Genomic DNA, 25,573 nt, shown 5'->3' with positions numbered 1-25,573 from the left:
CACCCATTTGAATCTATCTACATGCTTGGGACAAGAATGGAGAACATTTGTGGGCCCAGGAACTAATCTGGACACATGTGGTACTTCCACTGATCCCCTGCTGAAAATATGTTTTTGCATTACACACACACACACACACACACACATCACCAGAAGTGGGTGGAAGTTAAATTCTGGGGTAGGGGAAATCATTTGTTATTCATCCCTGCACTCCACATATTGTGCACCTTTGGCAATATTATAGCTTTTGCTCTTGTTAATTAGAGCAATTAAATTTTTGAGTACAAGGTGCAGAGCTTTTTCAGTTGTGGCTTCTCAGTTATTGAACAGATCCCTTTCCTAGTGCCCTTGCATAACTGAAGTTGAAGCATTGTGCAGCTGCTTTTAAGGGATTACTTGTATGTTTCAGTTTTAGAATATCTGATTCTCCCTCCCCACACCAGCATTTTCCATTACTTCCTATTGTAACCTGGGGTCCTTCCAGATGGATGGCACCATGAAGTACCAATCAAAAGATATTGTAAAATTCTGCATTGTAAGAAAAATGATAGAAGAAGCATGGAAAACATGAAGGAGTTACAAATGGAAGACAACACTAGCTGGACCAGAACTTGTTTTTGGTGGAAAGGGGATTGAGTTGTTTGTTTGTTTTAGACTACAGCTTACTTGGAGATTCAGGCAGCTGTAGTCCAAATAGGAATAGTATAGATGAGGTATTTATACCATACTGAGATGGGGACTCCCCCATAAAATTTCATGAATGGGGCAAGGGACAATAAAAGCCTCATTTGGAAGCATCCTCAAGGTAAATTTAATTGATAGAAGTTCAAAGGTACATATTGCAGAAGCACAAATACCTCAACAGGGGCACCAACCTGCTATCTATAAAGTAGGCAGAGTATAGGACCAGGTGGATGATGAAAAGTGGAGTTTTCAACCATCCGGATAAGCCATTGTCAATTGATACAGCAAATTATCTGTGTGGACAGCCACTTTGATCAGTAAAGTCACCATCACTGGAGTGGGAGGTGTAACCAGATGATGGACAAATCATAAAAATATTAAAAATTCAAACACAAATATAGCCTCATAGTTTCAATAACACTGGATGATAGATTAGAAGCAATATTATCTGTTATTATCTGTTTTAGCAAGCATTTATAAGATATATAAGCATATTAACAACTGTGGCTAAAACTAATTCTTGTTCCATTAAAAAACACATACACAAACACACATACTCTTCTTCCTCTCACTTCCTTGCAAACATTTTTTATCTACCTCAACAACCAAACTACTCTAGCTTGTCATTTCAATTTTCACATATTTTCTGTTTGTGTATTAGTTCTGTGATTCAACGAAATCTCATCTCTGCAACCCACTGCCATAAGCTACTGTCTGGAACAAAGCTCTTTCTAAAATTCAATCTCAAACAAAATGAAAAGAAGGGGCGAAAAAACTGGGGGGGGGGGAGAAAGAAAATCACAAATGAGAAAGTGGACCACAACCAATCTTGTGAGTCCCGTTCTCGCAGGTTCTGTAAATTCTTTTTTGATTCATCAACAAACCTGAGCTTTGGGAGCATGCAGCCATTTCAGCTATTGCAGAATTCACAACAACAAAAGGATTAAACAAAATAAGATCTACTCCCCTCCAAAATGCTATAGATTGTTAGTGCCAGTTGCTGCTAGCTCAGGACAGAGCCATACATAACATAGGAGGAATAAAAATAAATAAAGGCATATATTTCTGCTTGCAAAAGAAATATAAATAAATGGTTCTTAGAATATTATAAAAGTAGCATGATTTGGAACATTTACTAAAGAAGGTCAAGGAAGAAAATGCAAAAACAGGCTTACTTTTGAACATAAAGAATCCAAAAATAATGACCACAGATGACCTACATAAATTCAAATTAGACAATGAGGAAATTGAAATAGTTAAAGATTTCTCATACCTAGGATCAAACGTTGTTCAAAATGGAGACTGCAGTCAAGAGATAAGAAGACTAGGAATGGGAAAGTGTCAGCCATGAAAGAACTAGAGAAGTTCCTAAAATGTAAAGATATACAACTGAGCACTAAGTTAGAATTGTCCAAGCTGTGGTATTCCCAGTACAACTGATGTATGGATGTGAGAGCTGGACAGTGAAAAAAGTGGAGAAAAAGAAAATAAACTAATCTGAGATCTGGTGCTGGAGAGGAGTGGTGAGGATACCATGGACTGCAAAAAAGACAAACAAATGGGTCCGTGAACAGATCAAATCTGAAATACCCCAGAAGCTGAAATGATCAAATTTATTCTGTCACACTTTGGCCACATCATAAGAAGGCATGATGCTTGGAAAGGTTGAGGGTAATAAAAAAAAAAAAAAAGGAAGACCACACACCAGATGGCTACATTCAATTAGGGAAGTCACAGACATGAATCTGCAGCACTTAAGCAGAGTAGTGGAGGATAGGGAGTCTTGGAGAAATCTCATTCACAGGGTCACCATGAGTCAAGGTTGACTCAAAGGCAGTTAACAACAACAATAACAAAGCATAAGGAACTTTCCCTCACCTGGGTCTCAATTCATTCCTTTTGCTGTTACAATGCTTTTTTGATCTCTGTGAATAAAGACACCCTCATGTACATGAAAATTTCCCTATGACTCCTTTGATTAAAACAACAACATATTTACTCTTCTTGAGTTCTGTTGCATTTTCTGATTATAATTATGAGAATTCTGATATAGTCCTTGTTAAGATTAGGGCCACAGCTAGGGTGAGGGTGCACGTAAAACATATACCTCTTGTGATGAGGGGCATTGCCTGACCTTGGTGAAAACTTCACCAAGTGTTCCCTTAATAGAAGAAAATTCATTTTCTCCTAATAGGGCCAAGTTACTGCCAACCAAAACCACATTTGTATATCTGCTTCAAGGCCTCATGGTTTATCCCTCCCAAAATAGCATGAGACTTGGGGGGGGGGGTGTTATATTACAATTGCTCCTACAAAAAGGACCCCAGTCACTTTTACCCTTTCCCCCCTTTGGTCATGGCTGGTTTTTGTTTGTAAAAGGAAACAGTGCACATTAGAAGTGGCTGAAATTTGGAGGACACTGGTTACAATTGTACAGGCAACAATGTCACAGAATGCCTACATTGTAGATCTAGCTCTGTGTAAATTCTGCAAGAAAATGTGACTCTGGAAAATAAACATGTTTCATACTTGTAGATGAACATTAGAAAGAGACCTGAAAATAACTTTAACTGCGTGTTATTTTAGATCACATATCTACTGTGTTTCTCCAAAAATAAGACACTGTCTTATATTTATTTTTCCTCAAGAATACCCACTATGGCTTATTTTCAGGGGATGTCTTATTTGTATTAAATATGGTACAACAATCTACATTTATTCAAATACAGTTAAGTCATCTTCTTCTGGAATATCATCATAAGTCTCCAAACCCAGACTTCCATCCTGAATTTCTTGCAGGTCCATTTCCTTTAGAACCATTTGCCCCAATCTTTCTGCTCCTTTCACACCTCTTCTGTTCTGTGCCGGGCCTATTACTATGTCTTATTTTGGGGGTATGGCTTATATTGGCAAATGAATCCTGCTACAGCTTATTTTATGGGTATGTCTTATTTTCGGGGAAATAGGATATATCTTATAAGGTCATGAAGCTCTTACTTTATTTTCAAATAAAGTATCAACTAATAGTTATAGGTTTACCTCTTCTTGTCAAGACCATCCTGTTCAGGGCAGCATTCCCAGGCATTGCATAATTGTCACTTGTTATTTGATGTTCTTTTCTTGCCTGTTTTATTGAATCATTTCCTGTATTGCTATGTATTTTATATGTATTATCCTACTAGAGAGGCCCCTTCCCCACCACCACTCCCTTTGTGTCATGTCTTTTTAGATTGTAAGCCTGAGGGCAGTGAACCGTCCAATTAAAAAGATTGTATGTACAGCGCTGTGTAAATTTACAGCGCTTTATAAATAAAGGTTAATAATAATAATAATTGTCAAGGTTGGAATGGGGACATATGGGAATCGCCCAGACAGAAAAGCATGGCAATACCTGATATGAGCAAGAAGAGTTATTGAGGCCTTTTAAGAAGGCCTCATTATTTGTCTATCTCTTTTCCACCTCGTATGGATCCATGAATCTCACCTGGGCCCTCCCAAATCTCACCTTGGCTCAGAGTAGCAGTTCTGGTAGGCAACTGGATTAGCCTTCAGAACATCTTTTTGCCTCCTCCATGCCACTAGCAACAGTGCATGCTATATTGTTATTGGAATTCAAAGATACAGGTGTGTTAGTCTGTAGAATCAGTAGGTAGAGAAATCTTGTAGCACCTTTGAGACTAACTGAAAGAAAGAAGTTGGCAGCATGAGCTTTTGTAGACTTACATATTTCTATTAGGTTAATTTAATCATTGTTACAACTGGAAGTCTCTGAGGGGGTCAAAGGTGAGCAATTGGAGATAGCTGGAGATTGAAGGTTCATTCCAGCCTACTTCTCATAATGGCTAAAAGACCAAACAACACTTGCTTCTCCAGATAATATAGGAAGGCAGTGTTCACCTGGCCCTGCAAGAATAAGCCCATCAATACTGGCATAGCAGCCACAGGCTCCTATGAAAGATATAATTCAGTGACTGGTTGTTCCACCCCTTCAGAGTGACATTCCCCTCATGAAATCAATGGAGTACTACCATAATTCCTCTGAGAAATAAATATACATTATACTATTGTTTGTCTTGTTAAAGAGCTCTGTTCTACATTAAAAGAATTTCTGAGTTTTTGTCCAACCTATTTGTCTAGTGTTTTCATTCATGGAGCAGGGGAAATTCATACACACAAGGTTAGTCACCAATAGATAATACTTGAATAGAGAAGTATTGTTAGCCCAATTCTCACAATAGAAGCCTTGCTTTCAATCTGATGTCAAATAGCACACCGTATTTGATATTTCCATGTTTAGTAAAAGTCTTCCTGTGTTATAATAGACTGTACCATGAATTATTTCTAGACAGGCATTCCTGAACAAGTTCACTTCTCATGCCCAAAAGTGCCTAAGATCTTTTTGAAATTACAGCAATTACTCATATGGAGAATATGGGGAGGAGAGATATTTAAATGGGTTTTTAGTTTCTCCTAATACGATTTAGCCTCTGTAAATAAGGAAGAAGATATACCATCAAGTCATCCATCAGTTGTTTGCAAGCCACCAGGAAAAGCTTTCTGGACCACAATGTGAAAACCTCTGATCTATTTATTCTGTAAATGTAAGTGTCTAGAGACCACCAGGCACATACACAGTTATCGAGATGCTGTGTGACGGGAAAAATAAAAATAAACATACTAATGACACTGTATAACAGTATGTGGGCAAGGCATTTTACCCTTAAATTACATTACTAATGAGATATATAAAGTAGCTCTAAATGGATTTAGGTCAAGCTGTAAGGCTGACCTTTAGCAGCTTATCGATTTTCAACAGTGATCTAGAATGTCATATACCAATAACAGAATTAAATGCTTCTCGTCAGCGGGGGGATATTGGCCACTGACAATATCATCTCACACATCAAATTTCCATCCAACTATGCATAAGCTTAAATTCTTCCAATATATAACACACTGGCTCAGTCCACTTTAGAGAAATATTGGGAAAATGCTTCAGGGCTAATCATAGATGAAAAGACAATTCCTATTTTATTCAACTCTTTTGGGAAAGTGTAAATATGAGGGACTTGTTTTAACAAGCTGGTGATAAAGAATAAGAAATGTACTGGAAGCAAAATGATTGCTTTGAAATACAATGTCAGGTGGTCACATATATTGTGCTAAATGTGGATTTGTGATGAAAACTTTTTATGTCTCCAGTGCTAAAGCTGCAAAAGCCATATTACTTACAATCATAAAATTAAAAAAAACAAAAACAAAACAGAAGCAATTTTGAAGACCACCTAATCCAGCTCCTTATTCCAGGCAGGGAGTTGCCAGTGATGGCTGGCAACTCCCAAGTCAATCGGGTGAAGAATCCATATCAGGTTTTCACTAGCTTTAAAGAAGCAATCCAAGTTATTAAACCTATCAAGGTATCATGTTCAGAACCTTGGAGAGAACTCTAGAAGTCTAGATGGAAACCTGTAACACATTCTTGGCACAGTAACCAGCTGCTGCCATTGGCTAGACTATTCCCAACAGATGGCTGCCCAACCCTTGCTTCAGTGTCTCCAAAGGATACCCCACTACTCTGCTAGGTAGCTGTCTAACTGCTGTGTCATCAAGAAGTTTCAATTAATGTTCATCTGAAATCTATGATGTTCTACAATGCATATTCTGTAACTTGAACATGTTAGATATAGTACTGGCTATGGAAAGCATAGAACATGTGATTGCCTTCTTTCATCTGACAGCCCTGCAAATAGGAAATGATATCAGGCCCTCCCAAATCTTGAATTTTCCCTAAGCTTTCCCATAGGAATCATTGTCCATATTTCAGCAAGTCTTTATTGCCTTCTTCTGATTACATTTCAGTTTATCTACATGTTTCTGGAAATCAGGGTGCCCAAAACTGACATAGTGTTCCAGATGAAGTCAATGGCAAAATAAAGTGGAACTACTTCTCTACAAGACTTGGAAACTAAAATCCTGCTAAGGTATAATAATAATAGTAATAATAGTAATCATAATAATAATAATAAATTTATTTATATGCCACCTTTCCAAAAAAGATCAAAGCAGTTTACAAAATTACATAAAAATACATAAAACATAAATGATTTCCATAAGCAAATAAATAAAATATCTAAACAGTATATAACATATACAAACTAAAATTCCTTCCCACAACCCTTAACTAAAATACACCCATGATTAAACATTAAACAAAATTACACAAACAAAGCAATATTAAATAAATCCAAATTACAAACATAACATAGTACCAAGGTAAAAAAGAAAAGAGAAAAATATGAATCATACAAAATACAGTACAAGGCATAATAACATATAATCAACTAACAATAATCAACGCTATCCTAAGAAGCAGAAAAAAATGTTAGCAAGTACAGTACATAAAATACATAAACTTAGCCTGAAATATAATGGACACTCCATTTGTAAGGGCCTTTCCAGTTTAGACACATGGATGATTATCAGTTCTTGTGAACTAACCCCAAACAATAGGGATGGACCCTATCATGATCTATCCTCAAACAAATAACATGAATAGTATTGCCTCAGATGCTATGTTTTCCCAATGGGATTAGCTTACACAATAACGCTGAATAACCAAAGGATGAGAACTTAAGCAATATAAGTGCATTGCATACCAAACCATTTTAAATGCAGTATTAACTTACAACAGAATGCAGATACCAGAGTGAAATTAGTTGTTCAAGAGTGACCCTGAAGGAAACAAAACCTCTGTTCAAAACATGCTGGGTTCAGTTTAAAAATAAATGCATTTGTGTCTCTGAAAGTCTCCTTCCTTCCTTCCTTCCTTCCTTCCTATCTTTTGCTACCAAGACTGTACACAAACATTAAATAATGTACCTGATACATATGCAACCAAATTTTCCAAATGAATGTTAGGAAGAGCATGCTTTCTTGGAGATAAACATTTTTTTAAAAAAAAAATTATATCCCATCTTTCTTCCAGAATGGAACTCAAGGTGGCTTCAAACAATCATCTAGCAGGGTGCAATACTTTAGGACCTATTATTTCATCTTGTGGAATTCTGGAGCTTATAGTTTGGTGAGAACTAGAGCTCTCTGGCTGAGAATGCCAAAGTTACAGCTCCCTGTCCCTAAACCTCACTGGATTCCATAGAATGGACCCCATAACAGTTAAAAGATTATTCAAATTCCTGTCTGTTTTGTCTGTGGGCAGCTCAGAACAATAGAACAGAGACACATAAACAATAAATCCTCTTGTTAGTTTCCTAGCTATCTTTCTAAAGGTTTTTAAAGACCCACAATACAAATGCCATTTTTAAACATTTTACCAGCAACAAAGCCTCCACTAAAGAAAATAGTAACTGACGGATTCAACCATCAAATCAAAATACAAGACCTCCATCCTCTGCATGCTTTAATATTAGCGTTGTTGTTAAAAGATCAGCAGGGTTTCTGTCTCCTTGTTAAGGCCAAATTGTCACAAAGAAATGTTTCTGACAAGGAATGGAAAGGAGATGGACAGTACCTGTTGTAGATAATAACTACAGATTCCAAATGAGAAAGATAGAGAGATAGAGATCCCAGAGAAGCTGGTGAAAAAGGATTCCAATTCCCCCCCCCCCACACACACACACCCAAAAAAGTAGTGAAGTGCCTTACAGAAGCATCATTGCTCACTTGTCCCATTATTATTTCTGACCAGCATATTATTTTTCAAGGATTTCTAATGTTTCAAAGCCCTGAAATACCTGTTTGACCACAAGTTGTGGCAGTGGGACAAAATAAATTTGTCTACACAAGAAGAGCAACCAGTTGCCTTAGGACATTTCCAAAAATGTCTTATGATAGCATAATCAATCATAATAATTACAAAAGAATGGTATAAAGAGATGTAAGCAGCGAATGCCAAAGTTACAACAGAACCAAGACACTATGAACATGCAGTATGAGAACCAATAGTTTATATGTTGACATGTCTGTATTTTAATTGCATACTGTACACCGCTTTGATCACCATGGAAAAGCGGGATAGAAATAAATTATTATTATTATTATTATTATTATTATTATTATATGATTAAACTGTTTGCTTGGAATTGGAGAGACTATGAGACACACCGCAGAATTATAGCACTATTATTCTACTTTAACTGCCATGATTCTGCCCTATAGAATAAATTGCCTGAGACTAGCAATGGTGAGGGTGGGCATTTAGAATTCCCAGTTCCAGTCCCTCCCCAAAATACAAACTCTAGGATTCCCCAGGATGGAGCCATGGTAAATTAACTGAATACAGTGAACCCGTTGTATCAGCAGACTAGACATCTGCAGATTGAAACTTCCACAGATGGCCCCACCCCATATTAACCAATAGTGGCACATGCCCACAGGTGCGCTGATGCAGGCACTTGCACATTGACACCCACTGAGTAATATGGACTTCAGCTCCTGCATTTTTTCCCATTTGTGGGAGGATGGACCTTCAAATGGGAAGGACCCACTGTAATTGTGCAATTATTGTGTGTTGTGAATGGACCACAGCCATTTTAAATGTAAATGCACAACTAAAGCAGTCTTAAAAGATGCTTATCCAACCTCTGTTTAATGACTTCCAAAAAAGGAGACTCCACTATTATCCAAAGCAGTCCATTCCACTGACAAATACCTAAAGTACAATACAGTACTGTACATTACAGCGAAGTATATGGCCAACACAGCTACCCTTGCATGGTTTCTATACAGACAGCAGGTAAAATACATAGTACCAGCTTCTTTGTCTGCCCAACCTTACTGGATATTAAAGTGCCTGTGACTGTCAGCCCCCAGCCCCAAATCCTAAAACTCTTGCAAACATTACATAGAAATCCTTTTTCTGTTACTTAGGGGGTTGTAAGACATTGATTCTTGTCTAAAGTTCCCTCCACCTTTTCTCCTGAGGAGTTACAAAGGGCAGGCAGCTAGCCCATAGTATTTTAAAATCTCAAGGGCTGCCATGTCATGTTGTGAAGTAAATCTCATACAATTCATCACCCAAGTTGGAGGAAAATAGTTTGAAGCTCAAAAATAATGAATTCTGTCATTTCCAATAGAAGTGTGAAGGGAGAATTATGAATGAACCTTTTAAAAATACGTGTGTGGAGGGAGATTGCCCTTCTACGAAATGAAAGCAGCACGCTTGTGTTTAAATGGCCCAATCCTGAATCCGAGACCTTTCGCTTTCAATTAACTTAAATTGACAATTGGAAAAGGTTTGAAAATGTAGCCTAGCTCTTTCAGTTTGATAGATTTCAGCTTTGACATTATACGTGTTATTCCAACCTGAATTTAACTTTTTTAAAAATGAAAATGTAAAGTGAAAACCCGGATGCAATCACAGCTGTTGAATTACATTTTAAAATACCCCCAAACTGTCCAAAAATTTTGAACAATTTTTGTTTTTGATGAAGCCCTCCTGCCAATTATTTCAGTTATGCTATTACTTCTATACTTTAAAGTAATGAAACATTCACAGTCTGACCCCATGGATATTTTCCCCAAAATTAATACCTAGAGTGTTCAGTAGGATTTATTCCCATTTTGTGAGTATCAAATTTCAGCACAGAACATGTAGCACAAAATAAAGTGAATGCAAATATGTGCTCCTTTGCATGGACTTACACCATATTGTCTTACCAAGATAATTTTCCAGGAGAATGTAGCCTCATAAAAGACATTCACCTTTATGATAAGTTACATCTATCACAAAAAGAATAGCATTTCTTACCTCCTATTGGGTTCTGCATAAACTCTGGAATAATGCAGCCATCAAAAACAATAAATCAGGCAGCAACAAGAACTGGTTTTGTATAACAGATACAGGATATGCAACCCTGCTTACATTTCATGCTTAGCGTCACTGTAATAGGGAATCTCTTTACCAGCTTTTCAACTTACTTGGGATGCAAGAAAAGGGTTTTGTACAGCTGACTGGTTCAGTTAAACCAGGCACTGGAAGGAAATTCATCATCAGATCTTTCCAATTGTATAACTTCCCATAAAATTACTATTAATGCTACTGCAAAAAATTAAAGTGGAAAAACTGATATCCTTGGGAATTATGAAACAACAACAATAACAGCAACAATAATAAAACTTATTTTTATGCTGCTTTTCTGTGATGAGACAATCAAAGCAGCTCACAACACATTAAAATATCCACATTCAATATTATATCTCAGATCCCCCCTTAAAACAGAATTAGACATAATACAATTATAATTAAAGATTAAACTATCTATTAATATAAAAAGTATAACAATAAAAATATAACAAAAGCAGAGTGGTGGGCTAACACATGATGTGAGGGGCAGTCATTCTGTGGCCAGGCACTTGTTGGAAGAGATCTGTCTTAACAGCTTTTTTGAATTGTCTAAGCTGGCAATTTGGTGGATCTCATCTGGCAGCTTGGGTGCTTCCGTCACCCAAATGTCATCAAAACGGGGTGGAAGTGTCCATGGTGTGATCGCGCCTGGGGCTATTGAAGGGAAATGAAAATGTTTTCGTTTTGGAATCGCCAGGGAATCGCCAGGGAATCGTCAGGAAAAGAGCCCTTTTCTTATTAACAATTTAATTCATTAATAAGAAAAGGACTGTTTTCCTGATGATTCCCTGGTGATTCCATGATGAAAATGCTTCCGTTTCCCTTAAGTAGCATCAGGCACGATCACACCATGGACGCTTCCACCCCATTTTGATGACTTTTGGGCGATGGAAGCACCTGGTGTGATAAACCCCATAGACTGTGAGCAATTGCAGAGGTAGCAGTTAATCTGGTTTTTAAAAGCTGCAATAGGTTCCTCCCAGATGACCTGAGTGTAGACATATCATCTCAAGCCCTGCCTTTCATTCCTAGTCATGAAGCCAGAAAAATAAGATCTACCATCAAGTCTAAAGCTAAAATATTATGTCTTGCTTCTCAAACTAAGGGCCCAAACAGATAGGCCAAAATAAAGCTGCTTCAGGTCATTTGTGGGTATGCTGTTTAAATGACACATGCATCTTAAGAGGCTACAAGCTGCACCAAAGCTGTGCTCCAGTCCTTAAGATGCGTGTGTTGGGCCCTAAGTCTGAATTTCACAAAACAATTCTGAGTAAATATTTTACCCAGGTTGTAAAAGTATTTTCTAGTGTCAAAGAGAGCTTGGAAGTAAATAGTTACAGATAGCAAGTTACTTTTAATTAATTCTTTTCGCAACAACTAGAATTAAATGAAATTATAATGAAATTATGAATACTTCATGCCTTTCATAAACTAACTAGAACTGATTATGTTGCTTCTATAGTTTTAGGTGGGATGTCATGACTTGAAGATATTCTGTAACTAGGGGTTAATGACAGTTTCATTTAATGACTATTTATTTCATTTCAATAATACAATATGAAATCTAAGTAATTTTGCAGTCTCTGTTGTCAATCATGGTATTATTATTATTACACTTTATTTATACAGCGCTGTACATACAATCAATAAAACAGATTTTAAAAAGATAAAAATAAGCCTGCTTATGGTGTACATTCTGCAAAATAATAAAATAATACATATTAATACAAAGGAGGCATGGTACTGGCAACTTAGGATGGAAATGCAGCTTCCATATACAATTAAAACAATTTTACTGAAAAGAATATATAAAATTCTTGCTGTTTACCAGAACTTGGAAAAGTTATTTTCTTGGACAGCTCCCAGAAGGCCAAAGCCAGTCCAAGGTCAAGTATTGTCCAAGGTCAAGTATTTCTAATACCATCATTATATATTATGCACTCATGTCTCCATGTTATTTTTTTAAAATCAGCATTTTTCCTTTATAAGTGCCCACAGCATGACTGAGATCTGAAAGTATTTTTACAAGGAAGCTCAACATTTCTAGAGGAACATTTGCATATACTGTACCTTCACACATCTTAAAAACACATTTCTTGCTTCTTGCCTTGCATGCACAATATCTATAGTAGCATCTGTCTACTCTTCCCATTAAACTAATATACAAGTAAGGATACCCTACTGCTGATATGTTCAAGTGACCTAGAAGTGACAGGTCAAAGTTACAAACAGAATCCAACACATCACATAAGGCAAAAAACAAAAACAAACAAAACAAAACCAGACCCATTAAAATCAGTGGAAGTTTTCTCCATAACTTCAGTGAGTTTCGGATGGCTGCATTAGTTTAGCTCTTTACTAGATAGGTCTGCACCATTTCTGTGGCTAATAGATGGTTGACAACATTCCTTCCTTCATTTTTGTAGTTCCTTTCCAAAACCACATAAATGGGAGGCATCTTAATCCTCCTAAGAAGGCAGGGACTATGCTCCATTCAGTACACACCTGATGGAAATCATACATAACTTTTATTTTCTCAAACACCTTTAGCAATGGTGGAGAGACTATTCAGCTAGTTTGTTACTATCTTGAACAGCTCCTTCAGTTGGGAATTAACTACAGTGGGTCCTTGGTATCTGCTGAAGTTTGGTTCCAGGAACCTCCGTGAATACCAAAACTCATGGATACTCAATTCCCATTAAATACAATGGCAAAGTAAAGTGGTGTCCCTTACATACAAAAGGCTTGCTCTTTGGAATTTCTATTTTTAAAAAACATTTTCAGTCTGTGGATGGTTATATCTGTGGATAAAGAATCCATGGATACGCAGGGCTGATTGTATTTACAAAACTAAAAATCTAAAATTTGTTTCTTCACCCACTAGGATGCCTATGTGTTCTGTTTTCTTTATCTGAAAGGCTGTCAAGGGAGTGTCCTCTAGCTGAAGGCATCATCTATTGGAAGGAGGATCCAGTGTGAGTTTGTTTTAAGATTTTTTTAAAAACCTGAAGAAGGGAGAGCACAGGGGTTTTATGGTTGTCTGTCAACAGTCAGTATGGCAACAGACTCAACAGACACACAGGTCAGCAGATCATGGTCTTTCTCATTACAGTGAGGTACATCCAACTTCTGTTTAAATTGTAGTAATTATTTCTAAAATATCTCTCCGTACAGATTAACACATGCACATGTTATGCAAATCCATCTCCTCCTTTGACCTGGTGGCACATTTCCTCTTCCTCAGTGATGCATATGTGGTCATCCTATATCATAACCCAGGGTGGGCAGGGGAGAGCCCTTTGGCTCCCTGAGTGTGACCCCCTCCAGATTGCTGGACTCCCTTTTATCTGGCCAAAAAAAGGGTAAACTGCCTTTCCTAAAAACTCTAAGGAGACACCAATTAACCTTTTAAATAGGTTGCAGGAGCTTGCTGCCCTGTTTAAAAAATAGACTTCTGGCCATTTTTGTTTTCTTCTGGATTGTGATATTTTGGGCAACCTATGCGCGTGCGCACACACACACACACACACAAGGATTCCAGCACCATATTATTGGCTCCCATACTCTCTGCAATTGTCTACAGCCGATATATATTGATAGACTGACTGCACTACTGCAGTTTTCAGGGACAGGGGCAGGAATCTCCAGGCAACAAAATTGCCTTGAAAAAGTGTGCCTGCATGTGTACACACATGTATGCTTGCACATACTTGTATGCATGCACATACATGCATGTGGGTTCATTATTTGCTAGATATGCTGTTTTTGTCTGAATAGCATACTCCTTGCAGCAGTGGTCAATACTTAATATTTCATGCTTAATGACATCACTAGGGAACGGCCTTTGTAATATTACCCTTGTAGCATCACCTGGGCCTGCTTCCTGTGAGGTGAAGCCTCTGGCTTTGGCCCTGAGCTCTCAGGGTTTTAGATAGCCCTGACATGACAATCCTAGGCAAAGTTGGGGTACCATGAATGGGGTAATTGTTATTCAGCAACGCAAGAAATCTCTGAATTAAGCATTGTGATGCTTAGATACAGATACAGATTTAGATACATAGAATGCTTAGATACATAGTATAGTTTCATTACAAAGCTTAATTGGCAGGTTTGTTGCATTGCTGTTTTGGTTAGGGAAAACTTTAGAAGCTTTACTGTTAGGAAGAACTGGATGGTTTGGCCACTAATGTATCATCAAAAGGGAAATTTGAGGACACAGATATGTGTTAGATTGTGTCCAATCTATACAGATAGAAATTTAAATCATTTCTATGCCATATTTCTAGAACTACAATAACTCTGACTGTAGTGTGTCATTAGGTAACCTGTGTGTTTGCCCAGTCTGCTGTCCAGTTGCTCATTATAGATAAGCACCTTTATCCATGCATAACCCCTTCTTACATTCTTTAGCTTTCAACTGCACTTGCACTGGACAGCTTTTTAAACAGACAGAGACTTCAGACAGAGAACTGCACTCAGACAGCCCTTGCATGAGAGGACTATCCACCATGATATGGGATTCCAGGCTATGCTGCTGGAAGATGAAATGTGGCTGCTATTGTTTTTTACATGGCCTAAAAAGATGCCATATAGAACCTTAGAGTTGGAAGGGACCAAAGGGGCTATCTAATCCAACTCTCTGCCATGAAGAAATACAAAATTAAAGCAGTCATGAAAAATCCCCACTTCCATCCAATCTCTGTTGAAAGACCTCCAAAGATGGGGAGCCTACTATTTAATATGACTATCTTTCCCACTGTATAACTGCTTTACAGGTATTTTTAAACAAAATATTAATGGTTAGTGGAATCTCTTTTCTTGTAATTTGAATCCATTGATTCGTGTTTTCTCTGAAGCAGCAGAAAAAAGCTGGCTCCAACTTCTTCATGACATACCTTCAGATATTTAAAGCTGTCATGTCATCTCTCAATCTTCTTCTCCAACACACACACTGGAGCTCTCGGTTGTCCATTATAAGGCTTGGTTTCCAGACCTCTGATTTTGGTGGTTTACAGAGCGCCCTTTTCGGGTGGCCTGTTCCCGCCCCTTTCCCCGTTGGATCGGGGCCTCAGCTACCACAGTGGCAGCCTCTGAGGCCCCGATCTGCCACTCTACAGGCCGTGGGGAAGAGGCAAAAGGCAGCTTCCTGGCGGCCTGGAAAGGGGTGTCCTTGGGGCAGGGGACAAAGAGAAAAGGGCCACTAGGCCCCTTTCTCATTTGTGTTGCTGGCGCAGCCGTGTAAAGGCTGCGTCAGTGACACAAACCTGGAAGGAGCTCCATTTCGGAGCTCCTTCTGGCGCCATGGAAAGGGCACCCCAGGCTCCCTCGAGCAGCACCAGGACATCACTTCCGCACCGCTCCGTTTGGAGGCGGCGAGGTCTTTACGTCCCAATGGCGGCGCCCATGTAGAATGGACACCGCCATTTTGTACGTACTAGGTACGTACTAGGGTTAGGGCATCCAGAAAGGATGCCCTTTCCTAACCCTAGTATGTACCTAGTACGTACTTTTTGCCCGTCTGTAACAGGCCTGAGGTCACCTTTCTATGGATACGCTCCAGATTGTCATTATCATTTTTAAACTGTGGTACCCAGAAATGGATACAGTATTCCAGGTGAGTTCTGACCAAAGCAGAACAGATTGGCATCAATACTTCCTTCAGTCAGGAAACTGTACTCCTGTAGATGCAACCCAGAATTGCATTGGCTTTTTTGGCTGCTGCAACACACTATTGACTCAGGTTTAGTTGGTGGTCTATTATGACTCCTGGATGTTCTCAACCATCAAGCTAAACAAAGTGGAAACTCAGATGAGAATCATGAATTTCCCAGAGGACCATAGGTGACTCTCAAACAAGATCTAAAGCACAATTGTGTTCCCTTTTTTAATCCTTTGAGACCCTCCAAACAGTCGCAAAATCCCATCCAATACAGGACTGTGCTGTATTCTTTCCTCTAGGATATACAATTTCTTCCTGCAGTGTTTTTCCATACTATGGCGGGGTACAAACCGCCGCTTTGCGGCGCTCCCCCGCCGCCGCCATTTGCTCCGTGCGGGAGCCGCAGCAGCCAAACCGCGCGACTCCCGCGTGGAGCAAAAAAGAAGCTCCATTTCGGAGCTTCTTCTTGCGGCACCTCTATGACGTCGCGAGGCGCCTGGCGCGGACTTGCGACGTCATAGGCGCCGCGACACGTCTGGATGCTATGCGTCCAGTACGTAAAGATGGCGGCGCCCATGTAGAAGGTGCGCCGCCATCTTGTACGTATAGGATATGTACTAGGGTTAGGGGGGTGCGGAAGCACCGCCCCTTCCTAACCCTAGTACGTATCCTATACGTACTATATGGCGGTGTGTATCCCGCCTATATCTTTCGTGTTACAAATTATTCATAAAGCACAAGCCCTACACTCTTGGCTAGATGGGCATTCCCAGACTAATACATGAGCCCGCTCCACTGTCCCACAACTATGCCTTCTTTGACTCTCCCTTAAACTGTCTCATTGCAATGGGGATTATATTTTATTGTAATTTTTATTGTGATTTTAATAACTGATTTTTATGCTGTTATATTTTAAAATGTGGATTAGGGTTGTGTTATTATTTTACTATATTTTATTTTGATTGTAACCCGCCCCAATCCTCCAGGGAGAGGTGGGCTATAAATAACTATTATTATTATTACTATTATTATTATTATTATTATTATTATAGACACCAGTTCAAAAAGAAAAAAGAAAAAAGACGCTTTCAAGATCAATTAATCAAACAATTAAAACTCAACCTCTGCAATTTTATACAACAATGCTGTATTCATATGGTGCAAAGGGAAACAGGAAGCACAACGGCAGGCACTGTTAGATTTATATGTGCACCATGATATTAGTGAGGGATCTGTCAGCAATATCAAGGATGAACAGGAATGGAGCTTTAAGTCAGTTTTTGCCTTGATTCAACATACTGAATTACAAGTACTCAATTCAGTTACATCCAAGTGAAACAGTGCAGGGTTTTAAAAAAGTTTTTCTAGTAACCTTATTTTAGGAAAAACTGTGATACTATCACAATTACATTTATGATTATGACTGTGGTTATTATTACTACCATTACCACTGATCAGTTGCATAGCTCTTTCAGGAACATTATCTAGCTGTATATCCTGCAACAGGACAGTACCATTTGCTCCTATCTACAAATGAAACAACTAAAGTTGAGACAAAATGGCTTACCCAAAAAATCACTGTTGAGTACATGGCTGAGGTCACATTTGAAGCCAGAACTTCATGATTCACATTCAATTCTAAACCTACACATACAGTACTAACTTAGAAATTGGTATCACTTAAGTCAGTAGGGCCTATTTCTGAACAAACATGCATAGTGAGATGCTATGAGTCTCTTAGGCTTCTAAACCATTCTGTCAAAGGTATGAACGCTCACGGTGAATTCAACTGGACTCATTTCTAAATGAGTATCGGATACACTGTTAGCTACAAAACTGTACCTTTAAAAACAAAAGTTGGTGTGCTAGCAAAGCACAAGTAAATCAGAACAGTGGTGCACACCACTGTTTAAGAACTGCTTTTTAATAGTACCCTTTCACTTGGCTGGATCATTCACTTGTATTATGGGAGCTATAGCCCAACACACTGGAGGAGGACCCATTTGGGAAAAAGTGATACAGAACATTTTTCCCCAAGGAAAGGTTACAACCTGTTCCTCATGGCCTCCAAAATAAACAAACAATTTACCCAAAGGCTGCAGAATCAGGATTTATTCTAGGATGTCCCTATGTCGGTCAGACTTGAGAAAAGCTGGAGGAAGAAGGAAGAATAGGTGGTTTTTCTATATGCCGATTGTATGAGCCACTAAAATGAAAGGCAACATTCTGAACAAGTTAACTGCATTGGGATCTTGTCCTACATGAGATTTTTTTTTTAATGTGTATGAGGTGTGCCTCAGGCAGAGCTGCCATGCATCTGTGAGACAGGAAAAAAGAGACAGGGAATTGAGTACCAGGCAATGAAAACAGCATTTTTAACTGGTTTTTTCCCCCTGCTTCCTCAAAGCTGCAGAGCAACAGAGGAATTATGGGAAGTATGGAGCAGGTTACAAAAGAGCATTTTGAGCGCTTTCCACCTTAACTCCCTTTATACACATCAAAAAGAAGAAGCAGAAGAAAAAGAGGATGCGGAAGAGAAAGAGAGAATGGGATGATCAATAAAATGTTCACAATACTCTGCCCATAACAGACTTTAACTGAATATTTCATGGTATGGTTTTTTTTTTGTTTTGTTTTTTTTGTTTACAGAAGCAAAATGCAAAATCATTCTATAAGGCTGTAACCCCTCTTCACACTTCCCTAGGAGTAAACTCCAGTAAAAACAGTATAACTGGCTTCTAAGCACAAGAGGACTGAGCTGGGGAAAGAGTCTAGAAATCACTTTAAGGCTTCTGATTTTCTCCATACACGCACTGGTTTGGGAGAATTGCCTAAAAGTGGGATGTATATGCTCTTCTTTTCATGTTATTAAACTTGTATCAAAATTCTAAGACAGGAAGAGTAGAGGGATATATTAATCCTGCCATGGCTCCTTGTTTGGAGAGCAACACATTCCACTGTACCTGATCCTGCAAAAACAAAAAATCCCCTGAAATTCCCTCTAGGGGATGTGGCAACATTCTTAACATGTTTTGGGGGGCTTTGCCCCCTAAGGGGCATTTTGAGGCCAAAAAAACTTAAAACCTTTGCAAAAAAATTGTTTTGACCCTAGGGGATCCAGACGGCTTCCAAGCATGGATGAGGATGAGGATTATTATGGTGATGATTGTTGTTGTTGTTGTTGTTGTTATGTTTTTATTAACTGTTACTACATAACATGATATCCTACATTAATAATATCAATACAGTAATACACAATCCATGTATAGGGCCCACTGAAACAATAAAAAACAATCATTCAGTCATACATTTAGGCATTCGCATCGCGCACGCACGCACGCACACACACACACACATATATACACAAGAACACATCCACAGAAATTATTGAGATCTCCTGAATGCCAAAATAATATTAATATTATTATCTTACCCACCTCTCCCCAAGGCTCAAGGTGGAATACAAAATAGATTTTCAAAAAAATAATGAAATTCATAAGTTAAAACACAGAGAACACATCAAAATCATTTTTAAAAAATTAAAAATAATAACAAATTTTATGTTTACCCTTCGTACTCCCTAGAGGGCATTTGGGGCCATTTTGGAACAAAAAGAATTGACTCAGAGGAGTGGGTCTTACAGATCACATTTTGGAATTCCTCCTGGACAGAAAGTTGAAATATAGGACATGTCCTAGAAAAGGAGGATGTCTGGTCACCCACGTTTTATAGGGGCCTGTCCCATGTGCTCCTCTTGTAAAGCCAAGAACTGGAAGAACAGGTCAGTCACACTTACAACAACTGCATCCTGTCTGAGGCCATTTTGGTGTGTACTACATTCTCTGGGGTAACTCTGCTGTGAGAGCCAGAATGGTGTAGTGGTCTAAGTGTTGGGCTATTGCACTGGAGACCAGGGTTCAATTCCCTGCTCGACCATGAAACCCACTGGGTGACCTTGGGTGAGTCACATGCTCTCAGACTCAGAGCACAGCAATGGCAAACCTGCTCTGAACAAATCTTGCCAAGAAAGTCCCATGATGGTGTCACCATATGTCACAAATAACTTGAAGGCACTCAACAACAGTCTGCTATAAGCACAAGTGGTATTGGCTCTTTCAAACAGTGGGCACAATTCAAAGATATAACTGTGATAGTCTGTAGAATCAGTACATAGAGAGATCTTGTAGCACCTTTGAATGAAATTGGCAGCATGAGCTTTTTTTGACTTCAGTCCACTACCAACAGATTAACTCCAGAATGTTTGGTACACTGTAAAATGGTCTCAGCCTAGGATCTGTCTGTTGTGAGTACAACAGGCACTCACTCTTCCACCTCTTGCCTATACTAAAGCTAAGGTTGCATCCACAATACAAAAATAATCCAGTTTGACACTACTTTTAACTGTGCCATCGTTCGATGTAACAGAATTCTGGAAACTGTGGTTTTTTGAGAGATTTAGGCTTCTCTGTCAGAGAGCTCTGTTACCAATACAAACTGCAATTGCCAGAACTCCATAGCATTGAGCCATGGCAGGTAAAGCGGTGTCAAACTGGATTATTTCTGCAGTGTAGATACAGCCTAACAGAGGAGTGTGTGAAACCCAGTTTGGGGCTGCTCTGCCTGAGAGCAGCAGCATGCCAGCTGGTGGACTCTCTGGTCCAAAACACACAGCAAAATAATCCAGTCTGAGACCACTTTAACTGCCCCAGCTCAATGCTAGGGAATTCTGGGAACTGTAGTTTTGTGAGACTTTTAGGCTTCTGTGTCAGAGAGCACTGATACCACAATAAACTACAATTCCCAGGATTTGCTAGCACTGAGCCAGGCAGTTAAAGTGATGTCACACTGGATGATTTCTGCAGTGTGTTTTGGGCCTTCCAGTATTTGGTACATGAGGCCATTTGTGTGTGTATGAAATGCTTTGGGGTTGATCTGCTGGGAGTACATATTCTCCACTGTTTCACAGATAAAAGACCAGGACATGTTGGGGAAAACAACATCAGTGTGGTCAAGATGGCAAAAGCAATGAATGGGGAAGACCACACAAGCAAAGAGAGGCTGCAACATCTAGTTCTTTGGCTTCACATTTTTGTCTCTAACTACATGTGGCAGCATAGACCTATTTTAAATAATGTGTGGACTTACAAAGTTTTTCACTATCATAAGTATATTAATACATGTGAACAACAGCAACAACAACAATAATATAATATAATAAGTGTGTACAGTATAATATAATATTAATATGTGTGGACAACTACTATGTAATTTTCCTTATTGCTGTAGTTTGTCTGTCTTAAGTCAAGTGGAATTCAAATCTACAAACTCAGGTGGTAAGTACTGATAGGTATAGTGCCTAACTTTGTTATCATGAGCCAGCATGGCATAGTGGTTTGAGTACTGGACCATGACACTGGAGATGATTCAATTCCCGTCTTGGCCATAAAACCCAATGGGTGACTTTGGGCAAGTCACATGTTCTCAGCCTCAGGCAAACTTCCTCTGAACAAATCTTGCCAAAAAAAAAAAAAAAAAACAACAACCCCATGATATATTAGGGTCACCATAAATCAGAAATGACTAGAAGACACATGACACACACACACACCATCAAGCTGACTTCCAAGTATGGCAACCCTATAAATGAGAGACATTCAACAGGCCCTGTTATTATGAGATCACTGAAAAGAAGAGATAGATATCAACATGCTAGTAGAGGCATGGCATTTCCATTATTAAAAAGTCTTTTTTAAAAAATGCCTAACGCAGGGGCATCATTAGGAGAGTTCAGGAGATGCAGGCCATACCCTAAGGAGGTGAAAACACTGCTTCCCAAACATCTGGGAAGAAGATGTTTGGGAAACAGCCCAAATATCTGTTTTAATTGATTGAATGTACAGTGCTGTGTAAATTTACAGTGCTTTATAAATAAAGCTTAATAATAATAATAATAATAATAATAATAATAATAATAATAATAATAATAATGTGTTTTTTGGCAGAAACAGACTGTTGGCTTGCATCCCTTTCAAATGCTGAAGAGGCCATGTGAGTGAGTGGGGCAAGGCTTAATAGGAGGAGAAAGGACAGGTCCCAGTTGTGTTTATATTTATATATATATATATATATATATATATATATATATATATATAAAATTTCCTTTAAAAACTTCACATCTTCCCAAATTTCCACTGAAATCCCATGAAACTACATACATGGAAATGTGTTTAGGCTATTTGTATGATATTTAAAGGAATTGTTTTAATTTTGCTTGTTGTTTGAGTCACACCCATTGCCATTGCATTCAGTGATGTGCGGGAACTATGGTTTATGAGTAGCATTAATACAAAAAACAATTATTAAGGATTCTCTATGGTGTGATATGGAGGAAGTCAATAGGGGAGGGTAACACCATGAGTTACCGCACAGGGTGATGCCAACCCTAGTAATGCCATGGCTTAATAGGGAAAACCTCACCCTATCCCATTCCAAAACAGTCAAATGTGACCTGAGCATGTTCAGTAACCACAGAAGAGATGGGAAAGAAAAATGGAAACGCATATGCAGCAGTGGAATAGAGTAGTCTGGAATAGGGCATGCCTGGATAACAGGAACCCTGGTTATTCCCAGGGTTGCCAGAATGAGAACTGGAGGTGGTTCATGTACCCTCAATGGTTGTGTAGAAGAGGGAACTTCAGCAAGTGTTGCATGTCATACAATCAAGTAGCAAGCAATACCTGCTGAAATTCCTTCTTCTGTCCATTAAAGGCACAGGAGCCCTCTCCAGTTTCCAGGCTGGCAACCCAAGTGGGGATGTACCATTATACACATTGTGATGTATGTGAATGTGCCAAGTATCCTCATACATATACACTGCAACATGTCAGTGCAATGATCCTCAACTATTATATCTGTTCTGCCCATAGGAAAACTATGTCTTATCCTAGAACCGGCCCTGTGTATGGCCCAGACTCTCTGTAGGGAGTTCCAGACTGTCAGAAGCAGGAAACAAACAATGTTCAAGACTCTCAGTTGCTGTTTGTCTTCCAAACAGAGACAAATAAGGAAAGGATTTCCAGCCACACCTCTTTGTTGGCTAGATCTGGCTTGAAGCATAGGCTGGATCAGAAGTGAACCAGAGATGCCACAACAAACTACACTTCCCAGAATTCCATAGCATTTAGCCATGGCAGTTAAAGCAGTGTCAAAACGGATTATTTCTGCAGTGCGGATCCAGCCATAGACAGATCTAGGAATTCATTCCTGGCTAAATAGGGGATCCTGATCTTTGGGGAGCAATCCTTGGGGCACGTTGGCTGCTGTCTTTCAGCCTTTCAGAGAGTGGGAAGCAATTTCAAAATACCTGGCTGGGAAAACATAGCAGCTGTGAACTGGGAATAAGGAGAACATGAACAAGGCAACAGAGGCTATTGTACACACAAACCCACCCATCACAAGCCAAATCAACAGCAAAAGAGAGCAACTCCCCAATTCCCTCAAAGGGGAGTGGAAAGCACTGACAGGCAGCGTCCGCCAGTTTGGAAAGGTTAGCCTTTGGGGACTGCAGTGCCCAGAATCCACCAAGAGCAAGGTCCTGCCTGGCAGGAGGATTGTAGCAGTCGGTCCCAGAAAGGAAAGGAGGAGGATCAAGAGGCTGGGCAGGAGGCACGTGATATTCCTCAGCCCAGAAGCCATTGCTTAGTATGTGGTTTTGCTTTTGCTTTTGCTTTTCCTTCCAGGATCAGGTTCAGCAAGCTGTGTGTGTTTGTGTGTGTATGTTGTGTTGCCTTCAGGTCCTTTCCGACTTATGGAGCCCCTGAAGAGAACCTATCCTGGGGTTTGACTAGCAAGGTTTCTTCAGGTAGAGGAGGAAAGGAAGGTTTGCCTTGGCTTTCCTCTGAGGCTGAGAGAGTGTGTCCCAGCTCACCCAAGGGTTTGCCTTGGCTTTCCTCTGTGGCTTGGCTTTCTTCTGAGGCTGAGAGAGTGTGCCCCAGGGCACGCAGCGGGTTTCCATGCCCTATCCTTGGAACTTTGCTCCAGGCTGAAGCCGCATCTCCCCAAGGCCTGGCTTCCCTATGGAGTTGGGGGAGGCCACTTACCTGCCGTTCCCGAGAGGGCCCCCTCCCCGCCGGGCTCTGTAGTTCCCCCTGGGCTTAGTGCCCTGGAGGGGGGCCGGCAGAGAGAGAGAGAGAGAGAGGGCGCTTGCACTGGGCCCAATGGCGAACGCATCCCCATCGATCGCCTGAACAAACGCCAAGGTGGGTGGGGAGGTTAAACAGTAACCAAGAGCCGGGAGGGAAGCGGGAAGCTGCCCCAGCCTCACCTTGCAACAGCCTGCGTTGCGTCCGCACGGCGGAGATAACACGGGTTGATCCCGCTTTAGCTGCCAGGGCTCAGGGGCTGTGGAATTTGGGTATTTCACCTGGGTATTCAACGCATTTTCACTACTAGGAGTTCCTTCGCGTTGCAACATTTTTTTTGAGAGGGGGGCCTTCTAAAACGTGGTGCATCTACACTGTAGAAATAACGTTGTTGGATACTACTTTAACGGCCATGGCGTCCTGGGATGCGTAGTTTGGCAGAGCGAGAGGGGAGACCGTGGGAAACTACAAATCCCAGGGTGAATCCGCAGAATGGAGCGACAGCGCTCCAAGGGCGGTCAAACGGCATCGTCTCTACAGCGCGGGTGGAGGCTATGAGGCCGCCTCCACACGGCGGAAATAATCTGGTTTGACACCGCTTTAACATGCCATGGCATTCTGGGAATTGCAGGTTGTTGTGGCGCCAGCTTCAACGGCCTGGATGCTGCAGTCTGAACCATTCAAGGTCTTGGAAGTTTTGCTTTGGGGGGATTACAACTCCCAAAATCCACCAGCATGCTGTTTTTAGACATGGGCAGAGGTCATTGCTGGCTGGGGAACCAAAAAATAAAATACAATCTGAGAGTGGCTTCAAGTCCTTTCCTTGGCAAGTTTCTTCCGAGGGGGGTTGAGGCTGAGAGAGTGTGACTTGCCCAAGGCCACCCAGTGGAAATACCTGGCGGCTGGCTGTAGTCGAGGCATTGGGCTGAATCTATAGCCCTGCTCCTGGTCTACTTTTAAGAAGACACACTACGGGAATAATCCAGTTTCAGACCCTGGCTCAATGCTAGGGAATCCTGGGAATTGTAGTTTATTGTGGCACCAGAGCCCTCTCTGACAGAGCAGGCTGAATGGCTCACAAAACTACAAGTCTCAGAATTCCCTAGCACTGAGCCTGGTCTGCCCAAGTGGCCTGAAACTGGATGATTTCTGCAGTGTGTCTTGGATCTTTTGGCTGCCTCCACACTGCAGAAATTATCCGATTTAGCAACTGCCCCGGCTCAAAGC

The 25,573-nt window shown here is 40.1% G+C and overlaps 1 protein-coding gene across 1 annotated transcript in view; it reads right to left on the bottom strand.

The window, feature by feature from the left end:
* Nucleotides 1–24,451, bottom strand: part of HNF4G (hepatocyte nuclear factor 4 gamma) — a 99,646-nt gene extending 75,195 nt beyond the window's left edge. The window contains exon 1 of the mRNA XM_042465443.1: nt 24,305–24,451. Within this exon, the coding sequence (XP_042321377.1) occupies nt 24,305–24,440 (136 nt within the window). The 5' untranslated portion in view covers nt 24,441–24,451. The remainder of the gene's footprint in view (nt 1–24,304) is intronic.
* Nucleotides 24,452–25,573: the final 1,122 nt, after the last annotated feature.

Source organism: Sceloporus undulatus, chromosome 4, assembly GCF_019175285.1.
Source record: "Sceloporus undulatus isolate JIND9_A2432 ecotype Alabama chromosome 4, SceUnd_v1.1, whole genome shotgun sequence".
Lineage (NCBI taxonomy): Eukaryota > Metazoa > Chordata > Lepidosauria > Squamata > Phrynosomatidae > Sceloporus > Sceloporus undulatus.
This window is presented reverse-complemented; position numbering and strand designations above follow the sequence as displayed.